The sequence below is a fragment of the Macaca fascicularis genome, chromosome 7 (genome assembly GCF_037993035.2).
Source record: "Macaca fascicularis isolate 582-1 chromosome 7, T2T-MFA8v1.1".
NCBI lineage: Eukaryota > Metazoa > Chordata > Mammalia > Primates > Cercopithecidae > Macaca > Macaca fascicularis.
In genome coordinates, this window is record NC_088381.1 from 87,687,417 (window position 1) to 87,704,985 (window position 17,569).

General features: G+C 35.9%; 1 protein-coding gene across 1 annotated transcript; it reads left to right on the plus strand.

Moving 5' to 3' along the window:
* Nucleotides 1-7,010: 7,010 nt before the first annotated feature.
* LOC107130341 (olfactory receptor 11G2-like) lies at nt 7,011-7,781 on the plus strand. The gene has a single exon (XM_015453476.3). It carries the CDS (start codon nt 7,011-7,013, stop codon nt 7,779-7,781), a length of 771 nt encoding a protein of 256 aa, XP_015308962.3.
* The last annotated feature ends 9,788 nt before the right edge of the window (nt 7,782-17,569 follow it).

The following is a 17,569-nucleotide window of genomic DNA, read 5'->3' on the forward strand; positions in this document are numbered from 1 at the left end:
CTTTCTTCATTCATCTATTGATGGAAATTTAGGTTGCTTCCACATCTTGGCTATTGTGAACAAAGCTAAAACAAACATGAGAATGCAGATAACTCTTTGATATACTGTTATTTTTTCTTTTGGGTCTACATCTAGCAATGAGGTTGCAAGATCATAAAGTAGCTCTATATTTTGGGGAGAATCTCCAAACTGTTTTCCATAGTGGTTGTACTAATTCACATTCCTACCGACAGAGTATGACAGTTCCCTTTTCTCCTCATCCTCATCAGCATTTGTTATTGCCTGTCTTTGGATAAAAGCCATTTTAAATGGGGTGAGATGGTATCTCATTGTAGCTTTGAGGTTCATTTCTCTGATGATCAATGGTGTTGAGCACCTTTTTATATATCTGTTTGCTATTTGTATTGTCTTTTGAGAAATCTCTATTCAGATCCTTTGCCTAGTTTTAAATTAGATTATTAGGTTTTTTTCCTATAAAGTTGTTTCCTGGTTATTAATCCCTTGTCAGATGGGTAGTTTGCAAATATTTTCTCCCATTCTGTGGGTTGACTCTCCACATTGTTGATTGCTTTTCCTTGGATGTGCAGAAGCTTTTTAACTGGATGTGATCCCACTTGTCCATTTTTGCTTTGGTGGCCCGTGTTCATGGACTATTTCTCAAGAAATCTTTGTCCAGACCAATATCTAAGAGAGTTTCCCCCAATGTTTTCTTTTAGTAGTTTAATTTTTTAAGGTCTTAGATTTAAGCCTTTAATCCATTTTAATTTGATTTTTGTATATGCCAAGAGATAGGGGTCTTGTTTCATTCTTCTGCATATGGATATCCAGTTTTCCCAGCACCATTTATTGAAAAGACTGTTCTTTCCCCAATGTATGTTCTTGGCACTTTTGTAGAAAATGAGTTCACTGTTGATGTACAGATTTGCTTCTGGGTTCTCTATTCTGTTCCATTGACCTATGGGTCTGTTTTTTATGCCAGTACCATGGTGTTTTGGTTACCATAGCTCTATAGTGTAGTTTAAAGTCAGGTAATGTGATTCATCCAGTTTTGGTTTATTTGTTCAGGATAGCTCTGGGTATTCTGGATCATTTGGGCTTCCATATCAATTTTAGGATTGTTTTTTCTATTTCTGTGAAGAGTGGCATTGGTATTTTGATAGAGATTCAATCTGTAGATTGCTTTTGGTAGTATAACATTTTGACAATAACTGTTTCAATTCGTGAACAAGGAATATCTTTCCATTTCTTTGTGTCTTCTTTAGTTTCTTTCATCAATGTTTTATAGTTTCATTGTAGAGATTTTTACTTTTTTGGTTAATTCCTAGGTATTTAATTTTATTTGTAGCTATTGCAAATGGGATTACTTTCTTGGTTTGTTTTTCAGACAGTTCACTGTTGACATATAGAAATGCTACTGACTATTATATGTTGATTTTGTATCCTGCAACTTTACTAAATTTATCAGTTCTAATAGTGTTTTTGTTGAGTTTTTAGGTCTTTTCAAATATAAGACCACATCATCTGCAAACAAGGATAATTTGACTTCTTCCTTTCCAATTTGGATGCCTTTTATTTCTTTCTCTTGTCTGACTGCTTTAGCTAGGACTTCTAGTACTATAGTAAATAAAGTGGTAAAAGTTGGCATTCTTGTTGTGTTCCAGATATTAAAGGCTTTCAGTTTCTCTCCATTCAGCATAATTCTGTCTGTGGGTCTGTCATATATGGCTTTTATTATGTTGCAGTTTGTTCCTTCTATACCCAGTTTTTTGGATTTTTATGATGAATGGATGTTGAACTTTATCAAATTTTTCAGCATCAGTTGAAATGATGAGATGGTTATTCTCCTTCACACTGTTGACTGTGTATCATATTGATTGATTTTCACCTACTGAACCATTCTTGCATCCCTGGGATCAATCCTACTTTGTATGTTGTCATTTACTTGTGGAAGCTAAAAATTAAAACAATTGAACTCATGGAGATATAAAGTGGAAGGTTACCAGAAACTGAGAAAGATAGTGGCTGGGGGAATGGGAAGGCAGGTAGGGATAGTTAATGGGCACAAAAGGTAGTTAGAAAGAATGAATAAAATCTAGTATTTAATAGCACAAGAGGGTGACTATCATCAATCATAATTTAATTGTACATTTCAAAGTAACTAAAAGAGTGTAATTGAATTGTTTGTAACCCAAAGGATAAAAATGCTTGAGGGGGATGGATACCTCATTTACCATTATGTGATTATTATGCATTGCATGCCTGTATCTAAGTATCTCATGTACTCAATAAATATATGCACCTCCCACGTACATACCAAAGTTTAAAATAAATTTTAAAAAAGAAAAGAAAAGGCCAGGCACAGTGGCTCACACCTGTAATCCCAGCACTTTGGGAGGCCAAGGCAGGTGGATCAACTGAGGTCAGGAGTTCAAGACCAGCCTGGCCAACATGATGAAACCCCGTCTCTAATAAAAAATACAAAAAAAAAAAAAAAAAAAAAATTAGCTGGGCCGTGGTAGTGGGCACTTGTAATCCCAGCTACTCAGGAGGCTAAGGCAGAAGAATTACTTGAACCCAGGAGGCGCAGGTTGCAGTGAGCCCAGATGGTGTCATTGCACTCTAGCCTGAGCAACAACAGCAAAACTCTGTCAAGAAAGAAGGAAGGAAGGAAGGAAGGAAGGAAGGAAGGAAGGAAGGAAGGAAGGAAGGAAGGAAGGAAGGAAGGAAGGAAGGAAGGAAGGAAGGAAGGAGAAACTACAAGGCAATAACTTGACCATAGATGCAAAAATTCTCAACAAAATACCAGCAAACTGAATCCAACAACACATTAAAAAGACAGTTCACCACAACCAAGTGGGTTTTATTCCAGGAATGCAAGAGTGAGTCAGTACAAGTGAATCAAAAAGTTTGATACATTACACTAATAGAATAAAAGACAAAAACTATACAATCATTTCAATAGATGCAAAAAAAAGCATCTGATAAAATTTATCCTTGCTTCATGATAAAAATTCAACAAATTTAGGCATAGAAGGAGCATACTTCAACATAATAAAGGCCATATATCAGAAACTCACAGTGAAAATCATACTGACATAGGAAAAACAGAAAGTCCTTCTTCTAAGAACAGAAAAAAGACAAGGATGCTCACTTTCACCACACCTATTGAATGTAGTACTGGAAGTTTTGGCCAGAGAATCAGCAAGAGAAAGAAATAAAAGGCATTCGAATTGGAAAAGAAGAAGTTAAATTGTTTCTCATTGCAGATGACATGATCTTATATAGACAAAAAACATAAAAACGTTATCAAGACAACTCTTAGAAGTGATAAATGAATTCAGTAAGGTTGCAGAATACCAAATCAACATACAAAAATAAGTAGCATTTTTATGTGGTAATAATTGTCTGAAAAGAATTCAAGATAACAATCTTATTTATAATATCTACAAAATAAAAAAATATAACTCTTAGGAATTAATTTAACCAAGGATGTGAAAGATATCTACAATGAAGCCATAAAATGTTTATGAAAAAATTTGAAGACAGAAATAAATGGAAAGATAATCCTGCATTCATGGATTCAAATAATTAATATTGTTAAAATGTTCACACTACCCAAAACAATCTATGGATTTATCGAAATACCAATGACATTCTTCACAGAAATAGAAACAACAATCCTAAAATTTGTATGGAACTTACAAAAGACCTGGAATAGCCAAAGCAGTCTTGACCCAAAAGAACAAAGTTGGAGGCATCACACTACCTGACCTGAAAGTATACTATAAAGCTATAGTAACCAAAACAGCATGATACTGGCATAAAAACAGATGCAAAAACCAATGGAATAGAATACAGAGCCCAGAAATAAATCCACAGGTGATACAGTCACCTAATAATATTTTGACAAGGCTGCCAAGAACACACAATGGGTAAAGGTCAGTATTTTCAATAAATGGTATTGGGAAAACTTTGTATCTATATGCAGAAAAATGAACTTATAAACCCTTATTTCATACCATACAAAAAAATCAACTAAAAATAGTTTAAACACTGAAACATAAGACCTAAAGCTGTAAAACTAGTAGAAGGGAAAACATAAGAGAAAAACTATACAACACTGATGTAGGCAAAAGCTAAGGCAAGAAAAACAAAAATAGACAAAGGAGGTTACATCAAAATAAAAAGCTTCTGCTTAAAAGAAATCACAGAACCAAAAAATGACCTACAGAATTGGAGAAAATTTTTGCAAACTATGTATCTGATAAGGGGTTAATATTCAAAATATATGAGGAACTCAAGCAACTCAATAGCAAAAATCAGCAACATCATCAAATAATTCACTTTAAAAGTAGGCAAAAAACCTGACTAGACATTTTTAAAAATATGACATGCAAATGACCAAAAAGCATATGAAAAAATCCTCAGCATCACTGATCATCAGGTAAATGCAAATCAAAACCACAATGAGATAGCACCTCAGCCCAATCATGATCAAACAGACAAAAGATGGCAATAGTTGGTGAGAATGCTGAGAAAAGGGAATGTTTATACACTGTCGGTGGTAATGCAAATTAGTACAGTCATTATGAAAAACGATATGAGGTTCCTCAAAAAATTAAAAATATATATAGTATATGGTTAAGTATACAGTAGGCATTCAGTAAATATTTGTGGAATAACTAAATGCCAATTAAATTTTTTGTGCGCTACATAAAATTCAACTCAAATATCTCTAATAACTCTGCAGGTATAAATATTTGATGAGCAGAGAATGATTTTTCTTCAAAATAGATATAGAGAGTATTATGGTAAAGCTTACCACTGTAGCTATAATGACAATCCCTTTTACTACTTAATTATTCCTCAGGAAGCTTTGACAATACATGGACACAAAAGAAAAAAGAAAAGATAAGATCTGCTTCCACATTTTCACTATTCTTTAGGGGATAGTAAGAACTGGCTTTTGATTGTGAAAATTCAAAATGATATCCTCTTTTAAACAAACACTATCAAAACATCACAAGAGAGACAGAGCTCCAAGTCCCAACAGGCTATGATGCAAGTAAATAGACATATATAATACACTCACTTGAGCTTGCATTTTGGCCATTAATATATGCTTTGAAGGTGGGGAAAATCTTTTAGGGTTTACTTTTTGCAACCCATGAGAGATTACAAACAGGATCATGCAATTCCTTGGAAGTTCTTCACGTGTCTTTGGCTCTGTGGAATAATATTTTGTCTCCTGTCCCTGACCTTCTCAGCATTCATTCAAAGAGTGAGTGGGAAGTATATAACACGTGAGTCACCCAGTTTTTTTTTCAAAAATAATAGAAAATGTTTTCTTCTTGTCTTTGAGAAAACTAAAAATATATCTTAGAGTGAAATGCTGGCAAAGAATGAAGCTGAAAAATACAAGTTCTTCTTCTTGTTTCCCTGAATTCTGGAGGATATTTTTCAATTATGGTTCATATCCCTTTAAAATATGAATAGCCACATATACAAAAAGAAGAGGATTTCAAATGAAGATGTATATTAACTGATGAATTGATGGAGAAGGGTATATTTTGGTAATTTTTGTTACTTGGTAAGTAGAAGAAATATGGCATATTTCTCTTTCCAGCAATATTTTCTTTCTCAAGCCCAAATACTGATTTTCAGTTCCATTACATTAATAAGACTTGGTATTATACAAATTACTTATTATTTAAGCAACAAAAATCTTCAGCTTGTATGACTTTTTCTTATTTTTGTTGTTATTTGGGCTAGAAGTTAACCAGAGAGTGATCAGGGGAAACGTTTCATGTTTCAGGTTTGCCTAGATAGGAAAGGCCTCAGAGAACCACCACAGTGAGATGCAAAATAGCACCAAAGGTCAAAGAAAGAAAAAGGAACATGTGGAAGAAAGCAGTGAATAAAAAACATGGAACATTCATAATATAAACCTTATCTGCCTTTCTTATTTTCCTGCAGCTGACTTGGTCATGGTTAACAAATAACAAGCACATTGAACTTGGCCACATTCACTCAGACCAGCTGCTCTCCCTAACCTCAATGTCATAATGGGCATATGAAGTTCATATATTCACCTGGAAGCATATAAAAATATTTAGAGCAATTTAAGGGCCAAAGTGTGGCACACTTCTTCACAGCATATAGTGTATCCAGCTGCCTAAAAAGAAAAGAATGTATTTTGTATGCTAAACATTGGTAGAGATACATGAAACAGCATAAAAGACCATATATCTTCTAATGACCTAGTTCTTTCTTATTACCACTTTAAAACACTACAAGTAACCTGGAGTAGCTGAAATTGAAAGTAAATATTAATTTGTGCCCTGGCATGGCACTATATTGAGAAAGAGTATTTTTAAATATCTTGTTTTGTATTTTATTTTTATATCACTAATGAATCATAATGAATCAGGTATTCATAGTCCTGTTGAAAGAACTTCATACCCAGATAAATATAGTATCAATAATGCAGGTAGACAGAAGAAAGGGTAGACTCATTGTATATAGGTAATTTATTGGAATCACAAAAATTTGCATTCCCGGTTTCAAGTCTAGTGGTCTTAGCAAGAAAAAAAAAACAAAACTCTCCACAATTCATATTTTCCCTGCTTTTTATTGTTGTGATTTATTAAAATAAATATGTGTAGGAGTTGAGTCGTGAAAGTCACACTTTTGTTGTTTAAACAAAAGTCCAATTGTTTACTACTTTATAATATACATGATAAAGAATTTTGGTTGTTTCCAAGAAGAACCAGCATGTTCCATTTCATGTTTCAATTACCTCTGCCATCTCCATGTCTTCCAGACTAATGAATGTGTCCAGCATAGAAACTATCAACTTTGTTAGCTCCTTTATCCTCATGGGCTTTCCCTCAAGCCCAGAAATGCAGCTCCTCTACTTCAGTCTCTTCTCAGTAGCCTATACTCTCACCCTGATGGGAAATGCAGCCATTGTCTGCGCTGTGTGGTGGGACCGGCACCTTCACACTCCCATGTATATCCTCCTGGGAAATTTCTCTCTCCTGGAAATATGTTATGTTACTACAACTGTTCCTGAAATGCTGGCCAACTTCCTCTCCACGAGCAAGTCCATCTCATTCATGAGTTGTTTTGCACAGTTCTACTTCTTCTTCTCTTTTGGGTGTGATGAGGGCTTCTTCCTTTGCATCATGGCCTTTGACAGGTATCTTGCCATCTGCCGCCCTCTACATTATCCACGCATCATGACTAAACAAGTATGCACTGGCCTTATTATCTTTGCCTGGTCATGTGGGTTTGTAATCTTCCTGACTCCAGTTATTCTCATTTCACAGCTGTCATACTGTGGCCCAAATATTATCAACCATTTTGTTTGTGATCCTGTCCCATTGATGATGTTGTCCTGTTCTGAAGACATCATCACCCAGCTCATTTACACCACATTCAATTCTGTCTTCATGATTGGCACCTTTCTCTTTATCCTTTTTTCCTATGTTCTGGTGATTCTGGCTGTAATACGGATGTCCTCAGAGGCTGGCAAACAAAAGGCTTTCTCCACTTGTGCTTCTCATTTGGCGGTTGTCACCTTGTTTTATGGCTCTATCGTGGTGATGTATGTTAGTCCTGGATCAGGACACACAGTAAAAATGCAAAAAATCATTACCTCATTCTATTCTGTGATTACACCTCTCTGCAATCCTCTAATATATAGTCTCAGGAACAAAGAGATGAAAGATTCTCTGAGGAAAATCTTCAGGACTGGAAAGGGTGTTAATAAAATATAAATAAGAGATAATTTCCATTTATCAAATGGAACTTAATTAGACATGAATATTTGTCTACAGAATCATTGTTTTATTTAAGAACTGCTATAATAATGACCCATTAACATCTTAAACACCACTAACCATAATTTGCAATACTATGGTCTTAAGAAGAAAGCTTCAACGGTGAATTAGATTTTGTGTTGAAGTGAATAAAAAGCATGTAAAATTCTGTGTCTAAGCTAATCAGAACCTCTATATGTAATTCAACTTTTTAAAAAAAATACAGATGTCCATTTTGTATTACTGAGCTAAAGCAATTGATAACACATGTAACAGATATCGTAGACTGCTCCCACAATTAACACTGTAATTCCATAATTGTCCACCAGGACATACTGGCTGAAATAGAGTCAAGTTTTTAGATGTTCATCTTGTCAAAATGTAGCAAGTGGGCTTTACATTATGGAAATAGATTAATAGCCTTAGTTTGATATTCAGTGTTTTTTCAGAGAGTACACAAAACAAGAATTAGGAATTTAAAGCAGTTTAGTTACCTGGAATATAGTTCAGGTAAGACCTAAACAAAAAGGTGAGCACTACTCAGGCTATAGCTTGCTTTGCCGTAAACCCAGTTTAAACACAGGTTTTGATATCATAATTAATTTAGTATTAATACTTTGTAACTTGTGTACTGCTAGGCAGTACTAAAATAAAATTCTTAAAATCCATTTTATAAATATTTGACTAACATATTGCTTTGATTTTGATCTTTGCTTTGTTCTATGGCCATTTTTTCCAAATACAACTCTCAAAAACATGATGAAAAGGAATCACAATATGAAATGTAATTTACAGAATTTTAATTTGTAAGCCCTCATAGTTATTTGCTCCGCAAAATGAGGTGCAGCTGCAATTAGTTTTTGTGTCATAAAGAACCTGTGTTGAGAATATTTTCTGGGTTTGAAAGGCAGGATTTATGTGAGTCCTGGGGAAATGGGTGGTTGTTTTATTATACTTCACATGTGAAATGTAAATTAAATAGCTAAATACTTGCCTGAAAAACTCTTTTATATAGGAAGAAAATAGAAACAATTTAGAACTTCATTCAAACTGACTTAAATGGTGGCCTCTCTTTAAAGTGCTGACAAATTTAACACTGAGTTTCACCTTTCCATGCCAGTTTTGTTTATCTTTCTTAATTATATGAGAAAAAAAGGGATAGAAATTCTTAATAAAATATAATGTCAATTGTTATGAGCATGCACCGTGCCCATATTTGCAATTATCTTCAAGTTAATCATTAACTAATCTTATCTTACCGATATTAAATTCTATCTCATATTGAGCTTGCTAGCACCTGATAGAAAAAATAGCAAACTATTTGATACAGTAAAAAGCATTTCCATAAGATACAAACATGCCTTCATTGTGACAGCATCTCTTCCTCAGTTTGTCCTCTGACTGGGCCAGGTCCCTGATGGGCACAGAGTTGAGAAACAAACATCTGCATACTTTGTGCTTATTCTCATAGGCCCATACATAGGCCTCCACCTCAAATTTCCTTAAATCTGATTTTTCTGTATTTTGGGGGAGCTTTTCTAAGTGAAGTTTTTTTACAACAATCTTTATTCTACACATATCCTTATCTTGCATAGCAAGCTATTTCTCCCAACATTCAAAGTGGACAACTAAGTATATTGCTCCCAGATCATCGGTTTATGAGGATTTCCTCCATCACTACATTCTATGGCTACCCTTGAGAGGTGTTAAACTGCAGCATGCAGTCATACCTATGGCTTCATGGTGGGAAATAGAGAGATTTCATACAACCAACTAATAAAGGAGGAAAGAGCCTCAGGCTTCGCTCACAAATGGATTGTCTGAATATACACTTGGACAAGGAAAATACTGACTAATGCTGCAGCTAATGCCTCTCAAGGGTAATCATAGAATGTAGTGATGGAGGAAATCCTCACAAACCCATGATTTGGGAGCGATATACTTAGTTGTCCACGTTGAATGTTGGGAGAAATAGCTTGCTAGGCAAGTAGAATAATGATTGTTGTAAAAAAGCTTCACTAAGCAAAGCCCCCCAAAAATACAGAAAAATCAGATTTAAGGAAACTTGAGGTGGAGGCCTATGTATGGGCCTATGAGAATAAGCACAAAGTATGCAGATCTTTGTTTCTCAACTCTGTGCCATTAGAAAGTATCCTCCAGAGTGGAGGCACTCAATAGCTAGGTGAAAAGAATGAGTCATCTAAAAATGTCAGTCAACTCTGATTTCATTCACCTCAGTGCTTATAAAAGGGAATATAAAGAAAGTTTTATACATGGAAAATATGCACGAGCCAGAAAATATGGGCATTCTCTTACCAAGGTTGGTGACAAGTCACTGAGCCACTGATGAGCCACTGAAGATGCAGCCTTGATGAGAAACCAACACTAAGCCCTCAATATGGCATCAATCTTTGAGAAAACCAGCCAGCAATGGGTGGCAAATTGATTACATCAAATTTCTTTTACTTTGGGGGGTGCAAAGTGACATGAAAGAGCATAGTCAACCTCTACTTCTTCATTTCTTTTTTTTTTTTTTTTTTTTTTTTGACACGGAGTCTCACTCTGTTGCCCAAACTGGAGTGCAGTGGCGCAATCTCGGCTCACTGCAAGCTCTGCCTCCCGGGTTCACGCCATTCTCCTGCCTCAGCCACCCGAGTAGCTTGGACTACAGGCACCCACCACCACGCCTGGCTAATGTTTTTTGTATTTTTAGTAGAGACGGGGTTTCACCGTGTTAGTCAGGATGGTCTCGATCTCCTGACCTTGTGATCCTCCCGCCTCGGCCTCCCAAAGTGCTGGGATTACAGGCGTGAGCCACCGCGCCCGGCCCTACTTCTTCATTTCTTATTCACTCCCCAACCCCCTATGATCTTGCTTTCTATCTCCTCTGTTTGACTAAAACTTCTTTTCATCATGTTTCTGTAGAGGATTAACAATAATCATCATATGGATATTTTATCTTAGGTATAAGAAAGTATAGTAACTCAAATAGGTTTTTCAATCTACCATTGTTTTCATTAGTCAACATTATCTTAGCCAGTGAAGATGTGAACTCTACATTTTGTAATTCTGTGTTGTTTGGGTTTGAAAACCTTTGCTATAACCTGGGAATAAGTTGTCTTGGATCAGTTGCAGCCTCTTATGAACAAGAGTAAAGATGAAAAAGTTGAAAAATGTGTATTACCCTATAATTGCAACCCGAAATCTAGCTTATTTTTCATGTTTCACATGAAATAGATGTTTAACCTAGTAGTTCTCAACTTTAATATCCATATCAATCACCTATGGATCTTTTCAAAACGCAGATTCTCTGTGACATCAGGAAGACTGAAGAATAGGAGGTCCCAGTTTTCCCTCCCCTTCATAGAATGTTCAATTAGCAACTGTACACAGACAAAAACTCCTACATGAACACTTCAAAACTCATAATTAAGCCTGAGAAACCTGTGTGAACTAAAGAACCAAACAAAATGCCACATGAGAAGGGTAAAAAGAATAGTCTCACTTTGACCACATCACCTCTCCCTCTCTCCCAAGTCAGCACACCACTTAGAATTTTTCTAGGCCCACAGTTTCTACAGTAGGAAAAGAGAACTAGAGGTGGACATTCACGTTCCCTGCATTCCAAGATGCTTCCCAGGAAGCCTACTCTGGTCTCACCTTGGAAGGAGCATGGGGTAATAAAATGGCTAGACTACTATGGTCAGGTAGAAACAGAGCAGGAAGGCAGAGCTCATAGTGACAAACATGCAGATCTTGGTGGTAGCTCTATGTAACGGCCATCAGTGGTATGTGATTAGGGGTATTAGCCAACAGTGTAACAAACCAACAAAGTCAAGCTGGTTGCCCCTGGAAATAGGAAGTTCTACCTGGCTTGAATCCCTAAACAATCAGCCTCCATGCCAGCCCCAGATCCCATCACAAAGCCCAGGGAGGGGAGATGACCACAGCACATTTTGATAAAGTACAAGGGCTAGACCTGCCCCACTCAGAAGCCCAGACAGTAGTTTGGCTTAGTCTCAAAACCCACAACAGGGACCCAGCCAGGCAGGGAGATGCATATCACAGCCCATTTTTAGCACAGTATAGGGTCTAGAACTGCCTTACCTGGGGACTCGAACAGTGGTTCAACTCAGCCTCAAAATCATCCCCAAAGCCCACTCACAGAGAGAGATACCTGCCACAGTGCATTTTGGCAAAGTGAAAGGGCTATATATACCCCAACAAGGAATCTAAATGGTGGTTTGGCTCAATCTCAAAGCCCACCCCAATGTCCCACCCAGGCAGGAAGGCAAACATCAAATGTGCATTCCCACCAAGTATAGTAGTTTTACTCTCCATCTTGAGCAGTGTCTCCACCTAATTTTGTGAGTAAGCCTGCAACCCCAAACAACTGCAGAACTCAAATAGTGGTATCATTTAGCCAGGAAATACATCCTGTGGCCTGGCCCAGTCAGAGGCAATCACCATCCAAGCAAGCAATTTTGTCTGCTTGCAGAGCTCATTTAGTGGTCTTACCAAAAATCAGAGCCCAGCCAGTAGTCCCAGCTGAACTCAGAGCAAAGACAAAAGCTGAGCCATCAGGAGAACCTGAAAGCAGAAAGCAAGCTCTACTTTCCCAGGGTTAGTACCAGCTGACCAATCTAGAATCAAAGTCTAGACTAAATACTGAAAGTCTATCCCTGCCAACTAATACCTCCTCAAATGAACAGACGCCAGTGCAAGAATACAAGGATTGTGAAGAATTGGGGAATGATGACACCTCCAAAATAAACTAATAAAACTCCAACAATGAACCCTAAAGAAATGGAGATTTGCAAAATGACTGACAAAGAATTCAGAAAAGTCCTCTTTAAAAATGTAGTGAACTACAAGAATATAACAATAGATAATTAAATAAAAATTGGAAAATAATACACAAACAATATAAGCTTTTTGACAAAGAAATATAAATAATAAAAATATAGAAATCTTAAAGAATAAAATCACTGAAATGAAAGTGCAATAGATAGCTCTAACAACAGGCTCAATCAAGCAGAAGGGAAACAATCAGTAAGCTAGAGACAAAACATTTAAAATAATTCAGTCAGAGACCAGGCGCAGTGGCTCAAGCCTGTAATCCCAGCACTTTGGGAGGCTGAGGCGGATGGATCACGAGGTCAGGAGATCGAGACCATCCTGGCTAACACGGTGAAATCGCGTCTCTACTAAAAAATACAAAAAACTAGCTGGGCGAGGTGGCGGCGCCTGTAGTCCCAGGTACTCGGGAGGCTGAGGCAGGAGAATGGCGTAAACCCGGGAGGCGGAGCTTGCAGTGAGCTGAGATCGCGCCACTGCACTCCAGCCTGGGCGACAGAGCGAGACTCCATCTCAAAATAATAATAATAACAATAATAATAATAATAATAATTCAGTCAGAAAAAAATAAAAAGAATGTAAAAGAATAAAGACAGACTCTGGATATGAAGGAAAACTATTAAGACCTAATATTCATCTAATAGGAGTTTTCAGAAAGAAAAGAAATAGAAAAGAGACCAGAAAGCATATTTGAAGAAGAAATTCTAAAAAATTACCAAATCTGGAGAAAGTTGCTAACATCTAAATACAACAAATGCAGAGGTATGCAAACAAGTTTAAGCCAAATAGGAATTATCCAAGATGTATAGTAATCAAAATAACAAAAATTAAAGAAAAAGAAAACATTCTGAAAACAGCAAGTAATGAGAAGCACATCACATACAAGGGAATACCAAAATAGCTGTCACTGGATTTCTCAGCAAAAACCCAGGAGACGAGGAGAGAGTAGGATAATGTATTCAAAGTGCTGAAGGCCAACAAGACTACTTAACCCAGCAAAGTTGTCCTTGGCAAATGAGAGAAAAAAAAAACTTTTCCAGACAAACAAAAGCTATGGGAGTTCATTACCACTAAATATATCTTAAGAGAACCACTAAAGGGAGTTATTTGAGCTAAATTAAAAGGCTGCTAATTAAAAACATAAAACATATGAGAATGCAAACGCATTGGTATAAGAAATACAAAGTCATAACCAGAATATTCTAAGACTGTAATGACAATGTGTAAAGCAATTTTTTTCCTATAGTACAATGGTTAAAAGACAAACCTATTAAAACACATAGAGCAAAAATAGTCAATGGATACCCATTAGAAAATGATGTAAATTTTGACATCAAAAACATGAAATGTGGGAGAGGAGAAATAAAGTGTACAGATGTTGTTGGCAAATAGTGTACAGTTGTTGTTGCTGTCAGCTTAGAATAGTATATCACATAAAAATAAAGACTACAAACATCACCCAACACTACATAAGTACATGGAAATTAAGTGACTTGCTCCTGGATAACTTCTGGGTGAACAATGAAATTAAGGCAGAAATAAAAAAAGTCTTTGAAATAAGTGAAAACAGAGACAAAATATGCCAAGATCTCTGGGATGCAGCAAAAGCAGTGTTAAAAGAAAAGTTTATAGCACTAAACAATTACCTCAAAAAGTATATCTATATACTTTGAGATATATCTATATCTCAAATTAATGACCTAGCATCAAACAGAAGAGCTAGAAAAATTAAAACAAAGCTAGCAGGAAAAAAAATAACTAAAACCAGAGCAGATCTGAATGAAATAGACCAGAAAATTAATGCCAAGAATCAATGAAACCAAAAGTTGATTCCTTAAAAGGATAAACAAGATCGATGGGCTGCCAGCTATAGTAACAGAGAGAGAGAGAGAGAGAGAGAGAGAAGATTCAAATAACCACATTAAGAAATGACAAAGGCAACATTACAAATGATCCCAGAATACAGAATATCCTCCAATACTATTAGGAACCCACCTCTATGAACACAAACTACTAAATCTAGAGGAAATGGATAAATTTCTGGAAATAACCTCCCAAGATTGAATCTGGGAGAGATTAAAACCCTAAAAGACAAATATTAAGGTCCAAAATAGAAGCAACAATAAAAATCTACCAACCAAAAAAGTCCTAGACCAGATGGTTTCACAGCCAAATTCTACCAGATATACAAAGAAGAGCTAGAACCAATTCTACTGAAACTATTCCCAAAAATGATGAGAATGGACTCCTCCCTAACTCATTCTATGAAGGCACATCTCTTTGATACCAAAACCTGGCAAGTAAAAGTTTATAGCTACAAGTGCCTACACCAAAGAAGTAGAAAAATTTCAAATAACCTAGTGATGTATCTTTAAAAACTAAAAAAGCAAAAGCAAACAAATCCAAATTATTAGAAGAAAATAAATAATAAAGGTCAGAGTAGTAATAAATGAAATGGAAACAAAACATACAATACAGAAGATCAACAGAGAGAAAAGTTTGTTTTTTGAAAAGATAAACAAAATCAACAAAACTTTACCTAAGAGAAAAAGGGAAAAGACCCAAATAAATAAAATTAAGACATAAAACCAATACTGCAGAAATTAAAAGGATCACTTGCAACCATATGCCAATAAACTGGAAAATCCAGAGAAAAATAGATAAATTCTTAGACACATACAACCTACCAAGTTTGAGCCATAAAGAAATCCAAAATCTGAACAAACCAATAACAAGTAATGAGATCAAAGCCCTAATAAAAAGTCTGTCTGCAAAGAAAAGCCCAGGACACGATGGCTTCTCTGTTGAATTTTACCAGATACCCATAGAAGAATTAATACCAGTCCTACTCAAACTATTCCAAAAAATATAGGAACACAGAATACATCTAAATTCATTCTATTAGGACATTATTACTCTGATACAAAACCAGAAAGAGACATATCAACAAAAGAAAACTACAGACCAATATCCCTGATGAACACTGATGCAAAAATCCTCAAGAAAATACTAGCAAACTAAATCCAACATCACATTAAAAAATTAATTCACCATGATCAAGCGAGTTTTATTCCAGAAATGCTAGGATGATTCAACATATACAAATCAATAAATGTAATTCATCACATAAAGTTAAAAACAGAAACCATAGGATCATTTCAATGATGTTGAAAAAGACAACCATAAAATAGGAGAAAATATTTGTAAACTATCCATCTGACAAGGGATTAACAACCAGAATTTATAAGGAGCTCAAACAACTCAATAGGAAAAATCTGATCATCTAATTTTAAAATGGGCAAAAGATCTTGCTCAAAGGAAGACATATAAATAGCAAACAAGCATGTGAAAAAGTGCTCAACATCATTGATCATCAGAGAAATGCAAACCAAAACTACAAGATGAATCATCTAACCCCAGTTAAAATGGCTTATATCCAAAAGACAGGCAGTAAGAAATGCTGGCTAGGGGCAGGGCGCGGTGGCTCACTCCTGTAATCCCAGCACTTTGGGAGTCCGAGGCGGGCAGATCACAAGGTCAGGAGATCGAGATCATCCTGGCTAACACAGTGAAACCCTGCCTCTGCTAAAAATACAAAAAAAAAAAAAAAAAAAAATTAGCCGGGCGTGGTGGCGTGCGCCTGTAGTCCCAGCTACTCGGGAGGCTGAGGCAGGAGAATGGCATGAACCTGGGAGGCGGAGCTTGCAGTGGGCGGAGATCATACCACTGCACTCCAGGACCTGGGCAACAGAGCAAGACTCTGTCTCAAAAAAAAAGAAATTCTGGCTAGCATATGGAGAAAGGGGAACCCACTGTTGGTGGGAATATAAATAAGTACAATCACTATGGAGAACAGTTTGGAGATTTCTCAAAGAAAACAAAAATAGAGCTACCATATGACCCAGCAATGCCATTGGTAGGTATATACATAAAAGAAAGGAAATCAGGATATCTGAGAGATACCTGCATTCCCAAGCATACTGAAGCACTATTCACAATAGCCATGATTTGGAAGCAACCTGTGTGCCCATGAACAGTTGAATAAATAAAGAAAATGTGGTTAATATATACAATGGAGTAATACACAGCCATGAAAAAGAATGAGATCCTGTTATTTGCAACAACATAGATAGAACTGGAGGTTATTATGTTAAACAAAATAAGCCAGGGACAGAAAGACAAATTTTCCATGTTCTCACTTATCTGTGGGAGCTAAAACTTAAAATAACTGGATTCATGGATATAGAGAATAGAGTAATGGTTACCAGAGACTAGGAAGAATAGTAGGGTTAAGGGGAGGAATGGATAATGGGTATAAAAATACAGTTAAATGGGATAAATAAGATCTAGTATTTGATAGCACAACAAGGTGAATTTAGCCAAACATAATTCATAGTACATTTAAAAATAACTAAAAGAGCATAATTGCATTGCTCATAACACAAAGAAAGGGTAAATGTTTGAAGTGATGGATATCCCATTTACTATGATGTAATTATTATACACTGTATGCCTGTAGCAAAATATCTCATGTACCCCATAAACATATACAGTCACTGTGTACCCATAAAAATTAAAAAAGGAAAATATAAAATAAACAACCTGATATTACAACTCAAGTGACTAATAAAAGGAAAGCAAACTAAACCCAAAGTCAGCAGAAGGAAAGAAATAACAAGGATCAGAATGCAAATAAACAAAATAGAGACTAAAACTATAATAGAAAAGAACTCAATGTAATAAAGAGTATTTTTTCAGAAGGATAAACAAATCAACAAACCTTTAGCCAGACCAAGAAAAAAAGAGAAAGGACTCAAATATTAATACAATCAAAAGTGAAAAGGGAGACATTACAACTGATACCATAGAAACATAAAAGCTCATCAGAA

Excerpts from the sequence above, each read along its gene's own strand:
- LOC107130341 (XM_015453476.3), top strand. The coding sequence starts at position 7,011 with ATGTATATCCTCCTGGGAAATTTCTCTCTCCTGGAAATATGTTATGTT.